At 33.1% G+C, this 27,757-nt stretch overlaps 1 protein-coding gene and 1 pseudogene across 1 annotated transcript; one reads left to right on the top strand and one right to left on the bottom strand.

Annotated features, from left to right (window-relative positions):
• Positions 1-3,726: 3,726 nt before the first annotated feature.
• On the top strand, positions 3,727-7,908 carry LOC106754332 (transcription factor bHLH123-like). Its single transcript, XM_014636340.2, has 7 exons — positions 3,727-4,357; positions 4,700-5,288; positions 5,633-5,737; positions 5,904-5,969; positions 6,138-6,203; positions 6,319-6,369; positions 7,011-7,908. Exons 1-7 carry the CDS (start codon positions 4,026-4,028, stop codon positions 7,158-7,160), a joined length of 1,359 nt encoding a protein of 452 aa, XP_014491826.1. The 5' UTR covers positions 3,727-4,025; the 3' UTR covers positions 7,161-7,908.
• A 12,210-nt stretch (positions 7,909-20,118) lies between these two features.
• Positions 20,119-27,110, bottom strand: LOC106754326 (annotated as a pseudogene).
• Positions 27,111-27,757: the final 647 nt, after the last annotated feature.

Below are 27,757 nucleotides of genomic sequence, written 5' to 3'. Positions count from 1 at the left end.
AATATGATTTCAAAATTATCCTACAAATAATAATTGGAATAATTAAACTTAAATAATTCAAATTAATTAAAACAAGAATTACTAGTCAAATTAAGCCCAAATAATGAAATTGAGAAAATAATGGACAATTAAGCACAATTGACTAATTAAATTCGGTGCGGAAAGCTAAGTGAATATTACAAAATAATGATTTATCACAAATCAAATACAAAGAAAAAAAAAGGTTATGCTACGACCTTTTTCTTGGTATCGTCCACCTTTGTAGAGCTGCACTTGGCAAATTTTGTTGTCAACTCCCTCTTGGTCTAGATCACGAAGCTGACTAGTCTAATTCTACAACACAAATGCATACATCTTTTGTCAATTAAACCCTTAGCTAAGTAGATTTTGCAAGAAGATATATATAGTATTAAGAACTTCTCTTTCTCTCAACTTATGCAAATGAGCTATGAAATATTCCTATTGCCCTCAACTAATTTCCCCAAGGACATTCACTATTCAGATGGTTGTTTCTAGCTTGCTCCAAGCTCTATAATGAGATTATGATACTGCTTAAAACTCTTGACTCTAAATATTTATCAGCTCTGCACACAAAAACACGTCTTATATTCTACACATTCTTGCTGAACTGATTCAGTTCAGATCTGCATAACAAAGCAACATATACTCCCAATGGTAGCATTTATAAGAGAAAATGAAATGGGTGTCACAATCAGAAGTAGCAAAACGAATTGAATCATAATTTATAAACATAAGAAGGCAGTAAGATTTTGGCAGAAACATATTTCTCTCTTCGTGAAATGGTTATATTCTAGCTTAATCAAACTCACTTTCCTCCACAAGTAAATAGTTAGCAACATAGTTAAGTAAAAACCGATTTTCTCTTACAAATTTGCCAAGGAAATTAGGCAGAGTCAGCCTCACTAAACTCACTACACTCAGACTTCTCTTTAGAAACTTGAAGCACTCAAATTGAAAGGTTTGTAAGGGAGATTCCACCTTGGCATCTCAAGGTTAAAGAACTGTTAGACCTCCAACACCTAAGATGCTACCAAACACACAACCTTTCTTTCAAATTCTAGAAAATAGAGTAATATCAGATTCTCTACCATAAAATGGCTAGGCTAAACAATCAAAAATAGGATTGACAAGTAGAATAGCCATTAAAAATAAAGTCAAGTAACAAGGGAATGAAAGAATGACAACATAGTAGATTGACTACTTAAGACAACTCTAGATTAAATTAAGAAAGCAAAGAAAAGATCCAATTATGAACAACACAACAAATTTCACTTATAATGGAGACAAAACTTGAATATTCAACAAGACAATCAAGAAATAAGGCAATTTAGAACAACTGGCGCACAAACAAAACCTAAGATCAGTTCTAGAGAAGATTAATAAAGCAATAAAAGATAAAAAAATGAATTGTAGAATTTTCAAACAAATGCTCAAATTGATTCACTTAATTTCATAATTGTAGTGCAACCTCTAACATTTTTATTTTCATCCTTATGCACCTTTACACAAAGAAATCAGTAGAAGCAACTGCCAAAACACACTAAGTCAAAACACTCAAACGTAATGCTAAATGACTATCAAGTCAAAAGCCTCTAAGAGAGTTGAAGCTAAATGTCTAAAGCTTATATACCTAAAAGGCATTCACTAGTATAGAAAGGGCTTTAGACGTTCGTTATTTTGGGTTTTTAACGTTAATGGGACGTCAATTTTTTGTAGGGCTGACTTCGATGTCGACGTCTGTTTAGTAAGAAGCTCGACGTCTATAAAGACATCCGACAATGCGCTAACCGACGTCTAATCTTAACTTAGACGTCGGTCTGTAACACTTGAGACGTCTATAAAATCGTCAAACATTGCATTAACCGACGTCTTTGGGACATCATAAACGTCGGTTTGTACAATAATCGATGTCTGTGAAGTGATCGTTGTGTTTTGGAGCAGTTTTTGTCGTGTCTCGGGGTACTATAGTAGCACCTCCTTCCTTTGCTAGTTTCTTCGTAAGAAAAAGTTGCGTCTTTTAGACATCTCATGGTATTTCAAGCCAAAGAGAAACTTGGATCGTTGCCTAGGTTCATTCCGACTGCCACTGAAAAAGAATACGGTGAGAATACACCGTAAACTTTTTCGTTGACGGTGGGAATGGACATAGGCAACAACCAAATTCGTCCTTGGATTGAAATGCCGTGAGAAATCCAAAAAACGCAAGTTTTCCTTATGAGGAAACTAGTAAAGGGAGAAAGTGCACTACGCTACACAAAGACACAACAAAAAAAGCGCACCAAAACACAATGAAAACTCATTTTAATAGGTTCAAATGAGAGATAATACATAAAAGATTACTTTAATCGGAGTAATAAACAACTTTGAATAGTTAAAAGGAGATGAAACTTACTTGGAAATGCAGAGCAACAGAGAGAAAACGCAAGACAATCAAACTGTTGGTTTGCAAACCGCTGGTTAGTGTCATTTAACAAGAAATTAGACGTCTATTGTACATAAAACCGACGTCTAAAATAGAAAATATGTCGGACGCCTGGCGCATGTGACGTCCATTCGATTTAAAAATTAATATTTTTGTACTATATAGACGTGGGCTTTGAGTCATGAGACGTTTCGTGGGCGGAAACGAATGACTTTTCACATACCTGGTAGGATTATGGATGTCGGTTCCTAAGGCAACGAACGTCTATAGGTTTAACAAGTTAGTGAGTAGCATTAATGTCCGCCAAATAGACGTTGGGGCCCCGTCAATGTGGCGGGATCTGACGTTTATAAGGCTGAAAAGAGTGACTATTCACCTGCTTGGCAGACTTATAGGTGTCAGTTAGCAGAAGCCCGACGTCTATATGTCTGACAGGTTGGTGAGCAACATTAATTTCTGCCATGTAGACGTCGGGGCCCCAACTAACCGACGCCTATAACGCTAAAGGAAATGACTTTTCACCTAACCGTCAGAAAATATATACGTCAACTTGGAAGGGCCGACGTCGAAAATTATATAGATGTCGGATATCGACCTAACAGATGCCTATATTGTCAACTTATTTACGGAAATGCCACCGGTCATCAATATACGTCGGACTTACCTATAACCGACGTCTATAGGATGACGTTAATTAGCGTTTTTGCACTAGTGATTCAATTTAGCTCTCGTGAAAATAAAACAATGTCATTGACAAAACACATTAAAAATATATACAGAAAGATATATAAATAATAATTAAAAAATTATAATTAAAATTATATATATATTATATATGAAAGATATATAAATATTAATTAAAACATTAATTTTTTGTAAATAAAATAAAACAATTATAATTTGAAACCAAAAATAATATTTTATACTTTAAACAATGACAATTCAATTATAACAATTATTTAATGAAATTGGGAATACTTCATCATCATTATATATTTATATATTTCACTGCGAGTGATAATATGTGTTTTTACATCTTGTTGTCACTGATGATCAATAAAAATTTTACATACTTATTTTGAAGAGTTTTAAACTTTTATCATAACAAAAGATATATTTTGCTGTAATAATGTTTAAAAGAATTGTTATAGTAAAATCTGGTAGGAATCTAAAAATTGGTTTAATTCCACAATAGTTACTGAGGTTATTGAGCAGAAGAAGAAAAATCAGTTTTATAGACGGCAGGCAGACGTGAAGGAAACGATAAATTGTGCAGAATGATAATAATAAAGAATAAGTCAAATTCTGATTTTTTAAATGAGCTTTAATTTAATTCCACTGTCTAATCACCCCCTGAATTGTCAAAGAGCGTCAACGATATTCGTCTTAGTTTGTCACTGTTCCCATCCCTCACCTCTTCACTTGCCAATATAAATATCCAAACTTTCGAACCCTTTTCCATTCACTTCTTCACAGTTCAGACTGCTCCACAAAGATACATATACTCTAATAACATAACATCCTTAGTTTTATCAAATACTTTGATGTTTATGTGAAGGCTGAAGCAGAAGAAGTTTGAGCCATGTCAGATGATCAGTTTCAAGCAAGTGGAAACTGGTGGGAATCTGGAAGAAACGTGAGGTTTGAGAGTGGTGAAACGCAGTCTTCTTCTTCTGGGCTCACCAACATGGGAAACTATGCTTGGCAGCAAGACATGGGTAGGTCTTCTTCTTCCATGGATAACTCTGCCTCAGGAGGTTCCTCTGTGGTTTTCCATGACCAGAAGCAGCTTCAAGTTCAGCCACATCATGACTCATCAGCCACAAATCCCACCAATGACCATCCCAACTTGCATATGATGGGCTTGGGCCTCTCATCCCAAGCCATGGACTGGAATCAAGCATCTTTGCAGCTGTAAGTGTAGTCTGTGTCAAGACAAAGACTTGTACAACAATACTACTCAAAAGTAGTACCCAAAAACTAAAATAAAAAAAGAAAAGAAAAAGTAAAATTGGATCTTTCGTTTTCAGTTTTTCTTTCCTTCTTTCATTCTACCTTACCAGAATGGAATAACATTGAAGAAAAGAAAAGCAGTTTTAAAGGTCTTAAATTGTAGAAAAATGCGACCGATGCAGCCATGATTATGATTATATATATATATTGCAGACCCTTCATGTTATGACTGAAATCATGGTTGCAAACCCTTTTTTCTAAAACCTTGCTAAGTTGTAACTTTTGTGTGTATGTTTGATGTAGACGAGGTGAGAAAGGTTTCAGGTCGATGTTGCAAGAGAATTTGAGCACTCCAGGCACCACGTTTCAGCAAGAAAGTGCGTTGTCTCATCATCAACAAGTTCATTGGAGGCCAGAAAAATTGTTCTCTGCGGAGTCATCAAGCAATGAATTCAAGAGGGGTTTCTCCTTAGACCAATATAGCTCTGGGGACAGCACTGTCACAAGCCAAGGTTTGCCTTGTAGTTTTCAGATGGATTATGTCGGTAACCCTTCTTCAATATTGCAAGGACTTTTGGGACATGAGAGCAATAACCAACAACCCCACCAAGGTGGTACTGCTTCTTTTGAGAATCGTTCCATGAATTTTCCTTACTCAGCAACAACCTATGGATTAAGCTCAAATATTGAGTTAGTTCCTTCATGGTCAAAGGTTCCTCAGTTCTTAAGAGCTTCACCACCAAAACAACCACCCAATAACCACTTGCATTTCACCAACAACGCTCCCTTTTGGAACGCTAATTCTGATCCTGCTATAAAGGATGCTCGATCCACCTTCATCTCCTCTTTGCAAACCCCCTTCTCGCCATCAAATTTCGATGTTCAATCAAAGGTTGCATTTCATTTTTTCTATACAATTAATTAAGTTTAAACTTAAAACTTCATATCAACTGTTTGAAATCCCCACCAGATCATAACACTATCATATATGATGATTCGTTAATATAATCTATTTAGCTTTTTGTTTTATTATTCTCTTATATACAATTTTCTTGTCTTTTACGCTTAACTACAATAATGTACACATAAAAAGTACGACATGTTTTACTTTTATTAAGGATTAGAACTTTTTTCGTGGAGATTATTTGTCGTATTTTCTTAAACACATAAATACTGAAGTTTGTGTTTTTATTAGGGTTGAAATAAAGCACTGTTGTTTATATGTTGGTTTTGCAGAATGTATCTGAAGTTAGAGAGTCGAGTATGGTGAAGAAAAGTGGGAGTGAAACAGCAGCAAAAAGGCCAAGGAACGAAAACCCATCTCCTTTGCCAGCTTTTAAGGTACAATAAGTGCAACTAAACTTTTAAGTTGAAGGGAAGCTAGCTTTAACCTTTTTATCTTTAATTTTTCTCTCTTTATTTTATTCTTTATCACATACTTTTAGCTCTTATTTTTTCGATTTTTGAGTCCTTAAACATTGTAGTGTACCTCTTCTGCTGTTCTTAGGTGAGAAAAGAGAAGATGGGGGACAGAATCACTGCACTCCAACAATTGGTTTCACCTTTCGGAAAGGTGATGAGCTTCTCATAAAATCATCTATTCTTTTCTAATATCTTTTGTGGATCACCATCATTTCTTGTGAGTGTTTATCATATATAAGAAACCAGAAAAAGATTATTGTACTAATATTGTTTATTCATTTCAAGTTTTAAAATCTCTTTGCAATGTTTTGTGTGTCAGACTGATACAGCGTCAGTGCTCTCTGAAGCCATTGAATACATCAAATTCCTCCATGAACAAGTCACCGTAAGTCCCATCAAAACTCCCATTAATATATGCATATATCATGATTATTCAGAAATTATACTTTTAATTAGAAAATTTTAATCTTATTCATTTTCTCTTTTTTCATTTTTTTTAGGTTTTAAGCACCCCCTATATGAAAACCGGTGCTCCCATACAGCATCAGCAGGTACAATACGTATATTTATACATTTCCTTTTCTTAAAAATGGCTCCAAAATGAAACTCAATCTTTTTACGTCAAATTTCTTTCGTTTGAAATATTACTTCTTTCATGAGTTGAATTTTAATATATACTATTCCTCTAATGATTCTTGTATTGACGACTAAGATCCCGTGTGTATAATTCTCTACAAATGTATATGTACATATTGATACAAAAATAAATAAATAAATGAAAAGTATATAATAGCTTTTTCTGCAATTCAAAATCAATACTTTCCCTTTTGACTTTATTAAGAAGATAAATGACATGCATTTATATTTATTTTATTTGACCCATATTAGAAAAATAAAATGTTTATAAACAAAGTAAAATTTTGTATTTTTAGAAGAAAGAAAAACAAAAATATATTAAATAAATGTAAAACAATTGTGTAATATAACAATATTTTACTGTATTAGATTTATTTTTTTAGTTGTTTATGGAAAGAAAGTAGACTCAAACTTTCAATATAACAAGATTACGTGAAATTTAAATGAGTGGATCTATTCTTTATTATAGGAAGAATGTTGTTAATGGTGATATTTTGTTTGAATTTGAAGGGTTTATGTTGAAAATGTTGTTTTGTTTGTCGTTTTATGAATTCAGGGTTCTGGTAAATCGAAGGAATCTGAGGGTCCAAAGCAAGATCTTAGAAGCCGAGGGCTATGTTTGGTGCCAGTTTCTAGTACATTTCCAGTGACTCATGAACCCACAGTTGAATATTGGACACCAACATTTGGAGGAACTTACAGATAGCTAATTTATTAGTGGGTGGCAAAAGTGGCACGGAAGCAGTACCCTCAGCAACTAGGACAACATGTCTTATCAAGAAACTGGCCAAATTGGGAATCATAAGATCAAAGAAAACAGAGATGTCAAGTTATATAGTTAATTAGTTCTTCTGAGATTATGGAAATTCAAGATATTATATAGAGGGAGGAGGAAAAATCACCTTCAGCAAAAGGGTCACAGTAGACCAACTACATCAAGAATGATGAAAGATGAGCAAGGTAATTTGGCCAATTTTGGCACCATTGGAGCACAACATATATATTTATATAGTTATAAGTTGTATTAATAATTAAATAACTATCTGTTGGATCTATCGAGAAGGAGGTTCATCTGAAAGATACAATAAAAAAAAATGGAGGGATTAGGAGTGACAAAGAATTATGTTGCGGAATATAGGGAAGTTCTTGGAAGCTTAGATAGAAAATTGTTGTTAGAGGAAGATAAAGGAGCTTTGTTAATTTTTGTTGTTGTTATTTTGTGCATAGAGCTGGGACTACTACTTTAGTTGAAGAAAAAGGAAAAACTAAATTGATTGAATCATTGAAATATAGAAGAGTGAGTGAATGTGGGATATGTCATTTGATTGGAAATCTCACTTTTGATTTGTTTATTTCTTTAGAATATGTAAGTGGAAGTCAGAGAGTGGCCCACTCCTCCCTTTCAGTTTTTGTTTCAAAATTTTAAATTACATGTTTACATTTTCTATTATATATATATGTATGTGTATGTGTATGTAGATGTGATTGTATGGTGGTGATGGTTGCACACATGCTTTTGTGCTTTGTGATGAATTGTCACATAGAAGGGCTTCTATTGGAAGCACATGTAAAAAGAAGAGAAAGCCTACAAATGTTTTCATCTTCAACAAAGTTCTGGAGATGGTCCAGATTTAGAATGACGTGTGCATACGTCATTATTCCAACTTCTTATCTAACAAGAAGAATAAAAACCGTGCAAGACATTTAGTTGCCACAAAAAAATATATATAATTTATCATTTAGGTAGATTAGGTTTAAGGTTAATGAATAGTACCTATTTAGTGAGAGGTGGCAGGCAGTATTACTTTTTGTTTCAGAATAAAGTAAATAACGTTTTCCTATATAATTAGTCAGAAACAAGGTAAACTATAAACTTTATTTAAAGGTTGTATATATTTAAAAACACTAAATTTGAGATAATGGTAAAAGCAATCCCTCCTTAAAGGATAATCAATTATTGAACACGTATTTAATTAAGTTAATTCGTGTCATATTTGTTTTCAAAGGTAATTATCTTTTTAAAATATTAAAAAAAATGCTAATAACATAATTATACCCGTAAAATAAGCCAAACTAGTACTGAATCATTTCTTGGTTTAAATAACTGGCTTATCTGTACTATTAAAATGGGTGGGAGAGAGGGTTTTTCTTTTTCTTAAACATGTATATAAGGTCTAATACAGAAAAGATTGTCAGGGATAATTCTGGAGTACAACCAAAGTCCTATATCAAAAAAAATTAAGAGATAGACATGAGTTTATATATACATAAAATACTTCTATTGATAAAAGATTTTTTGAAGTGGTACTAAAAATAAATTCGTAAGATTTTAATCTAAAGCGTACAATATTTTATAAGTATGAAAACTTATGTGTGAGTGTTGAACCCCCACACAATAGAAACTTTATTATAATAACATAATATTAGAATTATACTAGATTGGCATATCTTCAAACATTTGCCACTAGTCATGACTTGGAAGGTATTGGCCAGAGAGTATTACAAACTAATTGTCCTTCATCTCCAAAAGTACTTTTACCAAATCTCACTCTCAAACTTCTCTAGCAAAACATAAACTAATTCAAACATAAAGCACTTAAGCATTAGCCATTATTGTGTTAAGAGAGCTAGTTGTCATGGGGCTCCACACTATATTCAAGTCTAATTACTTTCTTGAAAAATTTGTCTTCACTAGAGAAACTGTCAGACATGATTTAAGTATGTTTTTTGGAGGGTTATCTCATCATCAACCAAAGTTTAATTTAAATAAGATAATTATGAGAGGAATCTACTATTCCCTTGTTTTTGTGGAAAGTATTTGGCACAAAGGTATATAGTTTGGAAGAAGCTATTAGAAGTGAATAAGAGATATGGGAGGGGACCAGCAATAACTGTTTTCTTATTAAGTTACCATCTTTATACTTCTCCAATAGCATTAGAGTAGAGTCATAATTATATATAATAAGCTGCATAATGAACCGTATATTGAGTACATTTATTTTGAAAATAATTGGTAAATTAAATATAGTTTTTCTAACCGTTTGAAGGGCATCTTCTTCTTTAGTATGTAGCACCTTTTCTCATGAATATGCCACTCATGAGAAATGTATTTCTATTTTATTGTTTTGGAGCTGTTTTGTGCTTTAGCTGATATAAGATATTATTTCATTGTTTTTAATAATTTCTGTCGCATAATGCTTAAACATGATTGCTAATCAATGAATTTCGTAGATACCAGAGTACATGGACCAAAAGAGAAGAGGAATAGAATCTTCAAATTATTTGGGCCTATATCAATTTTCTATAGATTCCATAATTCCTATCCCTTTTCTCAACTTTTTATGGCATCCATTGCAGGACTTGAAACACACATTTGCTTAACTTTCACTTCTCTACTCTAATCATGTTTGCCATTTATATAAGCACTTGAGCAAAGTAAGAGCAATGAGTTCATCTGCTAACTACGGTGAAAAAAAAATTATTTCAATAATTGACAAAAGATTTTTCTCAATTATTCCTATAATTGATTATATGAATAATAAACTTTACAATTGTATACGTTACATGAAAAGTGATTTTAAGGTATATTTTGTTTAAATTTTCTCAAAAATATTGATATCTTATAAAAAAAAGTAAAAATGCGGTATAAAGTTATTTGAAAACGGATGATTTTTATTTAAAACTTTTGTTGGGTAAAACAAAATTTCACATTAGAAAAAAAAAATAAGAGATGCACAGGAGTTTATATATACATAAGATACCTCTATTGATAAGAAACCTTTTAGGATGATATCAAAAGCAAATCTTTAAAGATTTTGGTCAAAAACAGACAATATTTTTCCAGTATAAAGATGTATGTGTGAGAGTTCGACCTCTTTACAATTTTACCTATTATAAAAAAAAGTTATTTTCTTTGTGAAAATGTAAGCCAAAGAATTTTATGTTGTGGTCTAATATAAGAATGCAACCATGCATACATGATAAATTTGTTAAGTTTAACAATAACTTCTTTAAGACTTTCTAATCACAATTTCTAACTGGATAGTATAAAGAAATCTACATTTGAGCAGCCTAAAAATTAAACCATTTTAAAACTATAATATAGATACCAAAACATGCTTGAACAGTAATTTTATCAGTTCCTTTTCCATCAATCAAACTAAAGTGTTAGAAAAAAAAAAAAAATCTAATCCAAACATGCTCATACTACAAGGCCACAAGTAACTTTTTCTGCAGATTCCATTCCAAGTTTTCTGAGCTAGTCATGTGTATGTCTGGTCTACTTCATCATGTTTGAAAAGGACCGCGTCATTGGAATCTTGAAAAAGAGAAAACAAAAGACGAGAGAAAAATTTGGTGATGGAATTCAAGAGAGTGGCTAGTTTAGCTAGTTGAGAAAAGATATGAGGGTAGGCAACTTTTGCTATGAAACGGAAGAATAGGATGCCGCAAAGCTAGAAGTAGAAAACTGGACACAAACCAATGATAGGAAGGGAAAAAATGGACAAGAATACGAAAAAGCTTTGAGAATCACATGACACTGGATTTTTTTTCATATCAAAGGTAAAGATAAAGCAATGTGTATCAGAATATTTCTCTTCTTTGTGACAGCTGCCTACTTATGTCGCATGGACTGTCTAATCAGTATTGTTTCAATTATATATAGATGGTGTCTGTGCATAGTTTTCCCATAGTTTTTTTTTTTTTTTTATTTGTAGGTTTAAACAATGGCTATATTTGTAGGTTTAAGAAGGACTTCCCGTACAGAAAACATGTGATGAGAACCTATGCTGAGAGGAACTGATGATATAATTAACTAAAATGATACTGCTAGATTATGATGGAGAAGGTGCCATTTTAGTGGCTAGATAATGAAAAACACATAGTATAACTGAGAGTCAATATCAAGTTCAAAAATTATGTGACATCACTAATATGTTAATGAATCACATGAAGGTTATGCTGCATGGTATAGTAGGTTTGTCCTTTTCCTATAAAACTAGCTTTGCCCCTTCCATTTTTACACCCATTTCGTTTGGTTTTCGGAAACGTTTGAACAGAATATATATAACCAATAACCTATATCAGTAGACCTGAAATTATACATATCCCAATTATTGGCATAGGAGCTATAACTTTCATTTTAGTTTTTCTTTTTGTTAAGCAGGTATCTTTTTATCCGATAGGACAAATAAAGTGGCTTTCTGTTCACAATATAAGATATTGTAGACTTGTAACTTCCTCAAACTATGAAATTTTCGTTATGTCTAAATGCATATTTTGTGGTTATTTGTTGGTTCTAACATTCATGAAAGGGGATTACAAAACAAGGGAAAGTGTTTTCTAAGCCTAAAATTGAAAGAAAAGACTAAACTTCACATTAGGAAATATCACTGAACACAGCACAGTGTCTAACACAAAAATGGAACTCGAACAGAGAATTTTCTGCTGAAAAATAAAATTGCAGGCAGAGAGAATATAACTCAATATCCTCGGTATCTTGATTAAAAATTGGGTGAATATCTTCCTTGAGCTGCTTCGCAATGTTGACAATATGTTTCCGGTTAGGTTTCTAGAGTCATCCGAGTAGAACAATATGTCCAACAAACAACAAATATTGTTAGGTTAGGTTTTTAAAGATGGTTCTGATATCATATTAAAAGTAGACTTAAAGTCTAACTCAACTCCAGAAAACCGACTTGTAAAGTAAGGTTTGCATCCACTTATATACTATGAATTAGCCTTGTCTCTAGTTGATGTGAGACTTCCAACAATAACTAGTATAAGTTCGTGCACCATAAGGATTTCCACCTTTCAGCTAACTCATCTCAAACATGCCAGAACCGAATGTGTAACCTATTGGAACAAATATCATTCCATGATGAGCCAGCTGAGTGATAGCAGTAAGCCTGTCATAGACTGCACAATTTGTCTTGGCGCATTAGTTCATAGTGAATGATAAGATATTTGTTCAAGTGAGTCTAGATATATCATTGATGACATATATTACAGGATATCCAAAGAATTAACCCTTCTGAAGTGTTGTTAGAAGAGTGAAATTCTATTATTGTTCACATTTCGTAAGTTATTTGCTTCACAATATGTAGACACATAAAGTCTTTGTTCAATTTTCATGTCAGGTGAAAATAGAAATGGGAAAACAGTTGAAAATTCATTATCTTCATGAAGAGATGTCTAGTTATCATAAAATGTTTTGTTGCTCTACTCAAAAATGGCATCACATTTTTAGAAAAAAGAAGAGGCTTTCTACAAGCTAGAACATTTCTGTCATCATAGGAACTGATTATGAAACACTGCAATCCGGGTAACACATGCAGATTATTCTTTTGGGATTCATCTGTTCAATAAAGGAACAGAGGAACAATGCTTAGGTATGGAATCGTAGTTGCTTACGGTCTGCAATTTTATGCCAAGGCTAAATAGAACGGATAAATGAATTGGGATAAATGACACCATGATACATACCTGCCGTGGCCTCAACATTTTTTGATAAACTTAAATATAAGGAATTTATTCTTAATTTTGCTTAAGTCTTGTTTGATTAGTTTGGGTCTCTTAATATTAGATTGGTAGACATAAAATAAAGATAAGTAGTTTTGATTATTTAGATGCACTATAATTTTATTGTTGATATAGATAGAGTTAGATTATGTAATTTTTTTTTAGAGTCAGTTGATATTTTGTTTCTAGAATTCTTTGTATTTGCCTCAAGGTCTTATTTACATTTATTTAAAGAATATCAAAGTTTAATGAAAGTCACCATAGTGAATTATAGTGCAGATTATTTGTGTGTATCACTTCTTTTTTTTTTTTCTACAAAATGGTATTAGAGTGAAAGAGAGAGACAGAGTGAAACAATGTGAGTGCTTGAGTGTTTGATAAAAAGAGAATGAGAGAGATGACGAAAGTTGTAAATGGGATGATCGTGCTACAATCGACGAAGAAGACCAATTATGATAATTGGTGTCTATAAATAAAGGTGTTGTTACGATCCCAGGACATTGGGATATGGTGGAAAATGAGTACGATGAACCCAAGTAGAGTAAACATCTAACAATAACATATGTCACTACATTGAAAAAAAAAACAAGAGTAAAAGATGGGTCAACGTTGTACTTTCTGTACAAAGAAGTGGCAAGTAAGGATTCGAAAAATTAGCGAATGTGACGCCAACAAAGGAAGTCTGAGAGATTTTGGAGGTTGCATATAAAAGTGACACCATCATAGTGAAGTAACCATGATAATGATGATGGGGAACCTGGAGATAGAAATAGCGAGGTTAAAGAACTTTAAAATGTAACGTCCCAAATTCCAAAGTGTCACTGGTTATTCAAAAACCAGTAAATTTCAAAACTTTAGTATAACATGTAAACGTATTTCCAAAACCTTAACATCTAAACGACATAATTTATTCAAAACATAGTAGTTCCAAAACACTGCTCCAATGAAATAATGAAGGAAATACAATAACTTCATTTACATTGTCTTAAAGTTCAAACGTAATAACTTTAAATAAAAAATCTCAAGTTTGTCCCCCGTCATCTCTCAAATCTATCATATCTCAACACCATCTACAACATCATTTGCTCACATATAACACATTATACTATCATCGCCTATAATATCATTCACAACACAAACACAAACACGTATGGGGTAAGCTAACGATAAAACAATCATAATAATAATAAGATATAAACACATTGAATATATCAACCAGAAACCACCCCATACCCAACAGTAATAATAACAAGATTCCTAATCCTCTAACACAACACTTAATCATAATGAATTAGTCAATTCTCGATCCTTGATTTTCAATCCTCGATCCTTGACCTTTGAACCCTGATGTCATCACTAACATCTCACACATAGACCCTTGTTCTATCTACTCATTAGCACTTAAGCTAACTACTTACTATAACCATTATAGTGACATTAATATCAACATAGCATCACTTGGAGCTTCTTAAATACCATGATTATCATCATAAATACATCACCATCATGACTATCCAGTCATGAACAACACCATGAGTGTCTTAAATACCAATATTATCATCATAGTTGTATAGCCTATTCCTTGTTTATTTATAACTCTCCTTTGTGATCCTGGCACAACCTCCCAATTTGATCTTCCTAGAGTAAATTTAGATAAAGTTTTCATCAAGTAATCTATTTTCTCTAGGTGTGTAGGATAATTAGTACAATCTGGAACTACTATTTCAACCTCATTTTTAGCCTTTTTTGAAGATTGTAAAACAATTTCAAGTTCAGTTTTGAGACACTCATTATCATCAACAAGATTATCAATTCTATGCTCAAAATCTCTTTTCTCACTCTTTAATCGATTAACCTAATATTGATTTTTAAGGGTCTCGCCATGTAATTCTTTAAATGCATCAAGAAGTTGATAATACGTCCTCTATTGGTTCAGTCTCAAAGTTGTCATCACTGCTTTCAGAGCATACCGAGCTAGCCATCAATGCATCAAAGATTTGTTTCATCATCACTTGAAGAGCTATTAGAATCACTGTCCTTCCAAGCTATGTATGCTTTCTTTTGTTTTCTTTCTCCTATCTTGGTTGGTCTTCTCATCAAATTTTTGTTTCCTCTTGAAGACTGTACAATCAAGTTTGACGTGGCCTTCTTTTTCACATTCATAGCAAGTGGGAACAACAACTTTGCTTCTTCTTTTGTTGCCTCTAGGATGTCCTACAAAATCATAACCAAGTTTTCAAGATTTCATGAACTTTGACAATTTCTTTACCATCATAATCATAGCTTCCATCAGGTTCTGAATCTGCTTCCTCAACTAAGTGTTTTTGCTCACTTTCTTCCTCTTCCCTCAATCTGCCCAATTCAAGCTCATGCTCTCTTAGTTTTCTAAACAAAGTAGCCATATTCATTGTTGTTAGATCTCTGGATTCTTATATTGCTGTGACTTTTAATTGTAGAATATAATCAATTAAGTAAAGAGATAGGGAGAAGAAAATCAAACTCAGTTTTTATACTGGTTCGACCTCAATGCCTATATCCAATTACCCTCCCAATCAACCTTAGATTGGAGAGCAATCCAATATAATGATCAAAGTATTACAATTAAGGCTTTACATAGCAACTCTCAAATGTAAACACCTCACAAACTCTCAATCAAAATATAGTACAACAAAACCTGCCAACACAGAACTACCCCGTTCATGTCGGCGCAACCCCTTTGAGATATCCCCTCTCAAAGTCAAGAGTACACCACTCTTCTTCCTTACGCCACATGTACAAGGAACAACAAATTAAAGATTACAAGTCTTCTTCTCACATCTCAATGTCATCACTAACATCTCACACACAGACCCTTGGTCTATCCACTCATTAGCACCCATAGTAACTACTTATTATAACCATTATGGTAACATCATTGTCACCATAACATAACCAAGTGCATCTCAAGTACTGTGATCATCATCATCGTAGACATACCACCATCGTGTCTATCCCCAATCATGAACAACACCATGAGCATCATTGTACCATAATGGAAAGAGTCCATCTCACTATTGTACCCTACTTCATCGACTATAGTCACTCCTACATCCCACCTGTAACCTACCCTATAGGACATTTGTAGCCTCCCCTACAGATCATCTCTTTCCAATGCACACAAAACAAAAGGAAGCACCTATCCGCAGATAGAACTAGAATTTACGAGGTACAACAAGTAGACTTATCTTTCACTCTCATGCTCATCAATCACATACTCAGGTACATCTCAACACTCACTCATGCTCCACTCTCAACCACAAGTCAAACTGACCCTAAACATAACTGTTAACCTCACTCCTGGATTATCATCATGTTCCACAGATCCCTAGGCTTGGTTCACATCCATTCTTCATCAAATTTGCCATTTTTCACCAAAATATACTATGATAATCGATTATCTCAATGAAATTTACCTAGAAACATCACGTAGGAAGGGATAACCGATTATTCCCGAAACCACACTCAAAACCAACGTGTAGATAATCGATTATTACCGAATCAAAACACATCCTAGACATCATGCAAGCATTCAAACATACATATGTCAACCCTAGATCATGTGGAAACATAGTTAACACATCATACATGCATTCAAGCATCACATACCCATATAAACATACTCAAACACATATAATACATGACTTAAATCTTCCAGATCTAATCTTTGACATGTTACACCAAATAAGATTTTCAATCAATCAAACTAACTAAGTATAATGCATATAGATGAGAACTAAAAAGATGAAAAATTTCCAAAACAGAGATTGTTTTATCTCAAACTCGATTATTAATTGACGATCTGAGTGATCAAAATGAATAACCATATGTCAAAGTATTTTCATCTTCAAACATACAATCTTGAAATACGAAGAAAAGTTTCCAAAAAATATTTTGAAAGATATTTCTGAATTTGAAAAATATATTATGAAACACATGTTCTGGATTTTGTTATAGATTCCTTAATTATTGTTTTACAATATATTTCAGATCATGAAATATCTTTTGGAACACCTATTAAAAAAATTTATATTCTGGATTAAATGTTTGAGAAAAAAAATTCTGAAATTATAAATACCTTTTAGAACATTCATTTTGAATTTTTCTTTTTTATATTTTAGATTGAATATTTTAGATGAAATTTAGTATATTCAGAAATACCTTTTGAAATATCCAATAAAAAATATTAAAAGTAAAAAGGTGTAAAGACTTTTATTATATTTTTAATAAGAGATAATTTGGTGAGTACCACCTTATAGGATTGCAGGAAGAAAAACAGGGATTACAGGAAGAAGCAGTCTTTGTAGGCATTGAAGTAAGCACATTACTTTTTCGCATTGATTTCTTCCTCCAGATTATTTTGCAGGTCTGGATATTATTCATTAGCTCTTATAAGTTTTTCCTTTATTTAATTCATTCTGTTAAATAATTTCTGGATTATAAAATACTTCCGAACTAATGCTTTTTTTTTAGAAAACAAAGTTCTGGTACACTTTGTGGACTACATCTTCATGAACTTAATTTTTCATTATATTATCCAAAAATTAAAATTTTATTATTAAGATTTTAGATTCACACTTCAAAATATATTTAAAATATGTTTTCTATTATATATTTTGCAATAAAAAAAATGTTAATGTTTAGTATTTGAGATTGTATAATGCTTCTTGATTACATAATCTCAGTTTAAAACTAAATGTCCTAAATTAAAGAATAAATTTAAAATTTTTAAATTCATGGAAATATATGATGCATTTATATCCCTAAATTTAAGAAGGTGCAAAGATAAAATTACAAGAAAATTTCTAATGAAAATGATAATAATAAAACTAATAAGCTTTATTGTTACTATATATAGCAAAATGGAAGCAGCTCACGGCACGGACTCCAATGGCATCATAAACGAAGCAGGCTTCCGAAAAAAATGAACGAACAATCAAACAACAATTCGATGGCTGGACCACAGTGATGAGACGAAGGTCCAACTGCGAGAGGGGGAAGAATTCGCGCAAAATGGTATTTAAAGAAGGATATTTTATTGATAATTTCGTCAATAGTTTAAATTTATCTACGAATCCTGGTTCGTGTGGGTTGGTTTTCAGAATGACAACAATAGCACAGTAAAATGCTTTTGTATTATTATTGAATGTGAAATAATAACAAACGTAATATTTAAAACTAAAAAAAAATAACTATTTACTAATATTTTTATCCTAATTTTAATCTATTATTTTAATTCATAATTAAAAAATTAACTAAATCTTAAAAATAAAGAATAATTTTGACTTAATTAAATTAAAACTAAAACACAACTAAAACATTTTCTTAACATTTTATTTTATTTTAGGAGCAGTAAAAGTTCATGAAAGGTCAATTTAGTTTCAGTAAAAAGTTTCTGAATCTTGAAGTGTTAATTCCAACATAATCCTTCTTGACAGCTTCAGTATTGACTTTATTAGCACCTTTAAGCTCCTTCTTTTCTTCGTCTTCATAGTCAAGAAGGTCCTCCTTATACGCCTCGTTCCAATAACGTACTAAATTGTTTCCTGGTTCGTCCATGGTCACCCATCATGGCTCTTCCCACATGGTCACCTATTACTATATGAACCTACTGAGGAGCATTGTAGTTAGAAGGGGCAACAAATACATCACTGTGAAGGGGCATGTCCTCAGTCCTATCGATCTTCCTGATGAAAGAAATTGTTTTGCCTTCATGGTAAACCACAACCACATTAAGAAGGATTAAAACCAATCTTGTAGTCATTTTTGCAAATAAGAGAAACTCTTTGCACCCAACATATGATGAGGATGTCTTAGCTTCTTGTGCCAGATTTCTATCACATTTTCCTTGAGTGAAACAACTGTTTGCTCTTCCTCCAATGGTTTTAGAGAAAAGCTTTTCCAATTCATTTTTACCTTGAACATATCTTGACCAGTTGAATCTTTAATCAAGCAATTTTTGTCTTCAAAAGTAACTCTAAATCCTCTTTCAATCAGTTCACCAACACTTAACAAATTTTGGTCAATTTCAGGCACGAAAAGAACGTCTGGAATAAATGTTGTGCTTGCACAACTTGTAATTGCAACTGTCCTCTTTCCTTTGACTGAGATATAATCACCCTTGCCTATTCTGACTTTGGTGACATCAGTTTGCCTCATATCTCTAAAGAGTGACATGTCAAAGGTCATGTGGTTAGTACAACCCTTATCAGTTAGCCAAGATTCACTTGAAGCATTGGTTGTAAAATAGGTTGCAACAAAAAGTTGATCTTCCACTTCTTCATTTGCAATTTGAGCGTCTTCTTCTTACTGCTGATTAATTTTGGTTCTTGCAATGACATCTTCATGCCCAAGTTCATTGCACTTGGTGCATTTAGCGTTAGGCCTTCTCCAACACTTGAATGGAGGATGACTCATCCCGTTGCAATGCTTGCAAGGAGGATACTTCCCCTTGGAGCTTCGTGCTTTGCTTTCATTTTTGAAAACACCTTCTCTATTTGGTTATTGGTTCTTTTTTTGTTTTTCTAGCTGTCTTCATGGTTTGTGAAACTACAGCAAAGAGTCACACCTTTGCCTTAGCTTTTCTGGTTTTTTTGTCCTTGTGATTCTTGATTTGAGCCATCGTTGGATTGCCAGGTAGAACAGGAATTTCATAATCCTCTTCAACTACCTCCCATAAATCCAGAGTTTCTAGGTAGGCTTCTATTTGTATTGCCCAAATTTGATAATTTTCATCATCAAAGACCGATGGTGCTATTGTTGAAAAAATTGGATCTCCTTCCATGCTTTCAGATTTTTCTCTCACAGGTCCCTAACAAAAAAGCTCTTGATACCAATTGTTGGTTTTTAGAATCAAAAGAGTAACACGCTTGAAGCTAAAATGCTTCTATATTATTGATTGTGAAATAATGAGAAACATTGCAATATTTAAAACTTAAAAAATAACTACCCACTAACATTTTTATCTTAATTTTAATCCACTAATCCAACCTATAATTAAAAAATTAACTAAATCCTAAATATAAAAAATAAGTTTCACTCAATTAAATTAAAAATAAAACACTCCTAAAGCACTTTCTTAATGGCTTGTTATATAAATAGTTTTTTAGTAACGAGCAATGCAATAATTTGGTTTCTCTTTCGAGACTTTTCATCTAGCTTCTAATAATGTGATAGTTATTTCATTTGTTGAGACAGTTGGACCTGAGAAAGAAGTCGTTGCAACTTGATCATTCTTTATAAAGAAACCAGGTTCTTTTGGCTCAGCCAATTCGCTTTCACTCCCCCAACATTAGCACCACAGCAGACATTACAGGCCTATCCTCTGTTGGACACATAAGAGACTGACGTGGATGCAACGCAAAACCCCTGATAAAACACATGACTCCTCTATACTTGAGTCAACCATCTCTATAGCCCTACTCTCTTTCCATAGACTCCATGCCTAACCATGGAATAAGAAAATTCATGTCACATGGTTCCATGACACACCAAAGTTGGAAAAGCTTAAAAGACAGATGTTTCAAGCAAATGAATAAAGTGGGACATACTTACATGTGTTACAAGGTTAGGATATTGGTTTTCAAGATAGAAACCTCTATTTCTCTTTCCACTTATAATCTCCACCAGCAAAATACCAAAACTGAAAACATCAGATTTTACAGAAAAAAAACCATCTGCTGCATATTCTGGTGCCATGTAACCACTGCAACATATCAAAATAGAAACCATTTAAACAAATGTCACATAACAATCCCAACAGATTGATATTGGGGTATACTTACTAAGTTCCAGCTACTCGCTTTGTGTTTCCTTCAGTTTGATCTCCTCCAAAAATTCTAGCAATACCAAAATCCGATATCTTTGGATTTATCTGGTCATCAAGTAGAACATTACTTGCTTTAAGATCTCTATGAATTATCCTCAATCTAGAATCTTGATGAAGATAAAGAAGTCCTCGTGCAATTCCACAGATAATGTTGAAGCGCTTCGGCCAATCTAGCAGTTTGCTTTTAGTATCATCTGTTTCATATGAACTGAATTTATTCACAACATTTGCATTATAAAGTTGCTCAGAATAAGTAATGTTCATACCAAATATCATCCAATCCAAACTACGGTTAGTCATGTATTCATAGACTAGAATTCTGTCCTCTTCCTGAACGCAACAAGCTAGAAGCTTAACAAGATTTTGGTGCTGAAGTTTTGCTATCAGTTTCACTTCATTCTTGAACTCTGACATTCCTTTTCCAGAGCTTCTTGAAAGCCTCTTCACAGCAATTTCTTGTCCACTTACTAATTTTCCCTACAAAAAGATATTGAATTGAGATATTTTTATCACATTCCCGATTTTTAAGGTACTTTTCCTATAAAATTACAAAGATTGAATTACCTTGTAAACTGGTCCAAAACCACCTTCTCCAATCTTGTTTTCTGTTGAGAAGTTTTTAGTGGCATTGACTATTGTTGAAAGGTCAAGTGATGGGAGACCAAGATCATCTTCACTACCTTCGCTATTTTGATAATGTATAGTGTCTGAATACTCTAACAAAATGGAACAAGGGGTTCAGTTTACTCAAGGCAATAAATTTGCAGCATGACATATATTTCCTTTCTTTATAGAGAGGTTGAATAAATTAATGGTTAAAGTTCCTTTTTCTGTTCATTTTGCATTATTAATGAACAGGATACAATTTTTCAAACATTTTTCATACCTTATACTTTAGCAAAACCAGGATTGATAAACATTGACATATTTGAGAGCCTGTGATGGTGCAAGTGCCATAGACTCCACAGATTCCATAAAAGTCACAGTTGTCCTTTGGCAGTGATTTATAGAACTTCCAATATTGACCATCTTCCATCCATACGTACCGAAAACTCATAGAACTGGTTTGATTCATTACCAATCTTGAGATCACTGCCTCATTCTTGAGGCTGAAAGTGTAGTATATCTCATCGTTGTTGGATATGTAGTTGTAATCATAAATGGAGTTAGGCTTTTGATCTGGTATACCACTGAAATGTAGGCCATTCCATGGTCCAATTCTGACAAACTTTTCGGTTCCCTTCATCAGATAATACTCAGGATAATTATAAAGCAATATACCCCAATAAAAGATTCCTGGGGATGGATCATTAGGACTCTTCCAAGCTTTCATTCTCCATTCCATACCAGTTCTGAGGTTCCGTCCCAACTTCATCCCTGGCAATATTGTATCTGAAGGGTAGTCAAAGCTTTGCCACAGATAGGATTCTGAGTTTGTTTCACTCTCATCTCTTACCACAAGGTTCCCTGAATCCAAAAGCTATGCCACTGGATTTCGTGCTTGTTTTTCTGGTGTTGTTGTGTACCACACAACCTTGTCATGCTGTCTGAGAACAAGGTTTCCTGTGTTGTTCACTGTTAAGATGCCTGACGATCATTCAAGGCCCCATTTGCAACCCAAACAACTGTCTGTGTGATTTTCTTGTACCAAATTCCAAGATAACGGTTCTTTGAGTTCTCAGGACTGAAGAAACCAAGTTCAAATGTTTCACCTTAGGAAACCAAGGTCATGCCACGATCACTAATGGAATCTCCATTGAAATTTGTTTATGCAGGATTCAGTTGTTCTACTACGTACGTCTATGAATAGTGGTAATGCAGGAATTAAAGGGGTAATAGGTGTACACTTGGAATAGTCAAACCAGATGTTTGGAATAGGTTATGCAGGATGACTTAATCAAAGTGTGACAAAATAATGTTTGGTCTTGGGTTTCATACGTATTGAGTTGAAAAGCTGGGCACATAGAAGAAAAAATGGATGCGATATCAGTGTGGAAATATCAATCTAAACTGATACTCATAAATACAATGTGCCTAGCCTGGTTATTTTGGAAGAGAAATTCTATGTAACTTATATAGATAAGAACATTACTAAGCTATATCAATGTTCCCAGGAATCTAAGTGTTTATGCTGGATTGGAACGAGAATAGATCCTGCTCAACTCTTTGGTAGGAATGAACGTCTGTTTCTTTTTCTACTCTGGCTGACCAATCGGTTTGAGAAGATGACCTATACAAGATACTTCCAAGTTTAAGTTAGAAAATTTTTTTTCTAGAGGTCTAAATAATTAATATTTTGTAATGATCATTAATGTCAACATTAATCACTCATCAATCAACATTAACTACTCATCAATAACAATTATCGTATCGATTGCACTTTAATTCTAATTCTGCTTAACTGTTGTATACGAAGTCATTTTCTGTATTTCAGTTGTTCAGTCTATTCGACTCAAGATACAGTCATTCTCCATCTATTGACTCTCACTCTGTAATAACTCTAAGTATGTTTTAAAACTTTCAAAATTAATAAAAATATGATAAAAATAATATATAAGGAAAATAAGGTCCTACGAGTTTATTATTTTAAAACTTTGGATTAAAAGAGGTGTCATAAATATGATGTTTTTCTTGTATGGAAAATCATAAGTTTTTCAGAGATTTGTGGTAACCGATTGTTTAAATAATGGAACCAACAAATATCAATCCTGAATGGAATTTTGTATTGTCCTTTTGACATTAATTGATTTTGCAGCCACCGGGGAAGATGAATTGCGAATAAAGAGAACTAAAGTCATTGATTAAAATGATATTTATTGACTTTTTGTTGAGTTAATATCACGAGTGGTGATGACTTGACTAATTTTATGTAGAAAACGATATTTCAATTCGTCACTCTTCAATGTCTTATGTAGACTTACAAGTAAACAGGAATGGTAAGATGAGGAATTTTTTCATTAGTTGTTCTAGAAAATATGCATTAAAGAAAAAAAAGAAAACATCCTAGCCATTAGTTTATTTAACGCTTCTGATTCTCATGTATGTTGGAAATGGTTACGTTTATATTTAGGCAATTTGTATCCTTAATTTTCTAAATAAGTATGTGATATTATACTTCAGTTTTGAAACCGATATATGTATTCAAGAAGCAAAAAATATAAGGTTTTTTTACTTGAGTTCCCAGCCTAAAGCTACATTTTTAGAGTGGGTTTCGGTTGTCTTAAAAATCAAAGCCTAAAAGAATTAAAGCCTAAAAGAATTAAAGAAAGATTTAAAATGAAATAAAAATAAAGGAATAGGTTTTGTTTGTTGGACTTAACTATTATATGTTTCGGTTTCTTGGAAGTCTGTTAAGAAAAATGTTTTAGGAATATTTTATTTTTAATTTAATTAAGTCAACGTCTTTTTCTTATTTTTAGGATGTAATTAATTTTTAATTATGGATTGAAGATGAAAATGTTAGTGGGTAGTTATTTATGTTAATGGGTAGTTACTTTTTTATGTTTTAAATATTAAATCGTTTCTCATTTTTTATAATCAATAATACAGGAATATTTTTGCTTCACGTTACTGTGCTACGTTCTGTATTCTAAAAAACCAACAAAGTCCATGCCTTGTAATTGTTTTTAAAATTATTTAAAACATGATAAGGGAATAGGTTTTGGTTTTGGTAGTGACCCAAGCCTATTTAAGAATTAATTTTTAAAATATTTTTTTTCTTTCTACCTACATTATGAATCTGGACAGAAACAAAACCACTAGAAACAGCCAGACATACACAAGAAACAACAATATATAGATGTCAATTTTGAATCTAACCATTTTAAATAAATTACAAAGTATATGTAACAAATTATTGTACATTGTAACTATATATTTGACACAAGTGTTCCTTACATAGTCTATTAAATTCTCGTGCATTGGTGTGAAATTGTCGATTTTTTTCACAAAAAGACAATAATTTCAATTCATACATAAAAAAAACTAAGTGAAAAAGTATTTAAATCAATTCAATTATTATCATTTTTCAAATCAATTGTAATACTAAGAGCACCAACAACGGGTGTTATCCATTGCATAATGTAAGCCCTAAAAAAATAGCCAAGTATGCAAAAGAGTTATGGACATTTTTTCAATATATTACTTATAAGAGGTTTTATGTTTAGCAGGTGTAACACAAATGGTTAAGAGCTCCTGATTATGGGTTAGTGGTCATGTCTTTAATTCTTGTGAATGCTTAACTTGTTTTATTTACTTGATTATTTATTAGGAAAATAAAATTTTAACACCATTTTTTGACACCATTTTGACACTGTACACGTGTCAAAATGTGGTTGGACGATTTCAAATTAAAAAACAAACTTTGGTTTTTCTCTTCCAAATATACCCTTGCCTTAATTTTTTTAATTTGAAATCGTCCAATCACATCTTGACACGTGTGCAGTGTCAAAATAGTGTCAAAAAATGGTGTTAAAATATCATTCTCCTATTTATTATTAACATGATGTGTTGAATAAGCTTATGAAATAGTTATGGAAAACAATGTGTTTGGTGGATGTGGTTTTTTTATTGCATGGGGAAAGGGTTCGGAACCCTAGTTGGCCTAGGAATGCTTGTGTTCATGTTTTTTATGTTGTCATGTGTGACTTCAACGTTTGCGACTATTTTAGGATAGCAAACCTAGATGTTATATAATCCAAACAAAGCCAAAAACCCAAGGGCACATAACATCAACCACAAGAAGTTATAGGTTGTTCTATTTTGTGTGTGTAAACTAGAGGAAGGAAATGTGATGTTAGAGTCTTTGCGTATTGGAAGAAGAATGAGTAGGACTAGAAGGTTCGATTGGATTCGAAGTAAGGAAAGCTCACCTTCATTAATTACACAGCTGGACATTTAGTTGTTAACGATTTAAAAGTTGTTTGCAAAAATAACTAAATTGAACATAAATTACGATGTTTAGGTTTTCATTGAACATTTTAAAAAAATAAGGATCATTTCGAACATAACTCACAGAAACTGTGACTAAAATTGGTATTAAGTCAAATTTAAATAATCAACTTAGGTACAAAGAATAAACAAATCTAAAATTAAAAGATTTAAACCATTTAGGCATCCCTATTTTTGTTAAGTATTTCCAATTTGGTCCTCTTCTTTTAAAGTTTCCCAATTAAGTCCTTATAAGTGCTAATTTGAAACAATTTAGCCCCTGCCGTTAAAAATCGTTAACGGTGTTAAAATTCTGCACAGGTGGTAGGATGACGTGGCCAATTTTTGCCACATCACTTCTGCTACGTCAGAGTCATTTTTTCCAACGACACAAACCTAATTTCTAGTGAAACCCTAGCTGCCGTCGTGAGCAAACTCCAGCGTTGTCGCGTCGCTCCGAAGCCTTCAGTCTCGTCGTCACCACCTTCGCTTCACCGCCACCTTCTTCAATTTCCAATTCCATCCACTTTCACATTGAATTAGGGTTTTAAAATCCATTTAAGAAACAGGGAAGTCAGAGAAAGTTGACTGGTAGAAACATGACGAGCACGAAAAAAGGGATTCAAGAACCCTCCCACTGTTAAAAATAATCAAATCTAATAAAAACACAAAACCCATTTGGGATGCACAGCGGAATTGGATTACAGGATCTTACAAGATAAACAGAGAAATTCGGAGCTTCCAAACAGAGCAAGCTTCGGCACAAAAAATTCGTTGCAATGATCAAAGCTGAGACGTGCAGCAAAGGAAAAACCCAATAAACTCAGAATGAAAATCGATTCCGAATAATCAGAAGTAAAACCTCAAAATGATGAATCATGAACCCACCTTGGAAGTAGATAAGGTTGCACAAGAAATTCAAGCCCAACAAAGAGAAACCTAAAAATAAAATATTGCATAAAGAAAATAACAAAATCCTCAAAACCCAAATGCAGAAAGACCAAAACAAAAAATCAAAAGCCCAAATAAAGAAGAAAAGAAAATAAAAGAGTAAAACTTGAGATTTGGGAGCTGACCCTAGAAGCAGAAGAAGAAGTCAGAACTTTGGAGTCAGAACTTTGAAGTCAGAACTTTGGAGTTTATGTTGGAAGTGAATTTGGAGCAGTGTGATCGAAGAGTGAAAGGGGTAGGTGATGGAGCAGGGAATGCGTGAGGGTAATGGTTAAGGGTTGCCTTTACCTTATTATAATTAATTATAACTCTCTTACTCTGCCACTGTGACTTCTGCCTGAACCCAAATTCTTTCATTAGGTCCTCTTCTTTCCTCCTTTTCTTGTTCATCGTGATTCCTTCCTTTTTCCTCTTCTCCTTGTAGGGATCTTCTAATCCTACACCAGCTCGTGACCGCTGAATTTCAATCCCCACTGGTTCGGCCCTGCCTGAGCCCTGCTTCCCGAATTTCAATCACTTTGTATGGAAACTGTACAATTAAAGACTGAGGAAAATTAATCATCTACCAATAACTCTTTGGAAAGGAAAAATAAAATTGCTTCCAGTATTCATGCTTCATTCTTTTAACTGACTACTCAAATTTGGTCCGCCTAAGTTAAATGCAACATCAGCAATGACAGTCAAACTTCTGCTTTTGTAGATAGCAGTCATGGTGGGTGGATCTCGTTGGTGATGCAACGCTGATGGTGGAGTATCAAGGTTGGAATAAAAACGTTGTTGGAAGAAAGAAGTAGGAAATTGATTAGGTGGGAGTTGGTGGTGGTCAGTGAATGTTGTAGATTTGTATTTTTCTTTAACAAGGTTGGGAGTGGTTGGAAGAAAGAAGAATGGAAGGAGGAAGAAGGAAGAGGAAAATGGTGTGGGAGGAAGAGAGTGACAGTTGAAACCATTTAGACACGTCAGCCTACCACCTGTGCAGAAAGTTAACTCCGTTAACGAAATTTGACGGCAGGAGATCAATTGGTTGAAATTAGCAG

Source organism: Vigna radiata, unplaced genomic scaffold (assembly GCF_000741045.1).
Source record: "Vigna radiata var. radiata cultivar VC1973A unplaced genomic scaffold, Vradiata_ver6 scaffold_290, whole genome shotgun sequence".
NCBI lineage: Eukaryota > Viridiplantae > Streptophyta > Magnoliopsida > Fabales > Fabaceae > Vigna > Vigna radiata.
Note: the sequence above shows the minus strand (reverse complement) of the source record. Positions and strands in the feature narration are given on the sequence as shown.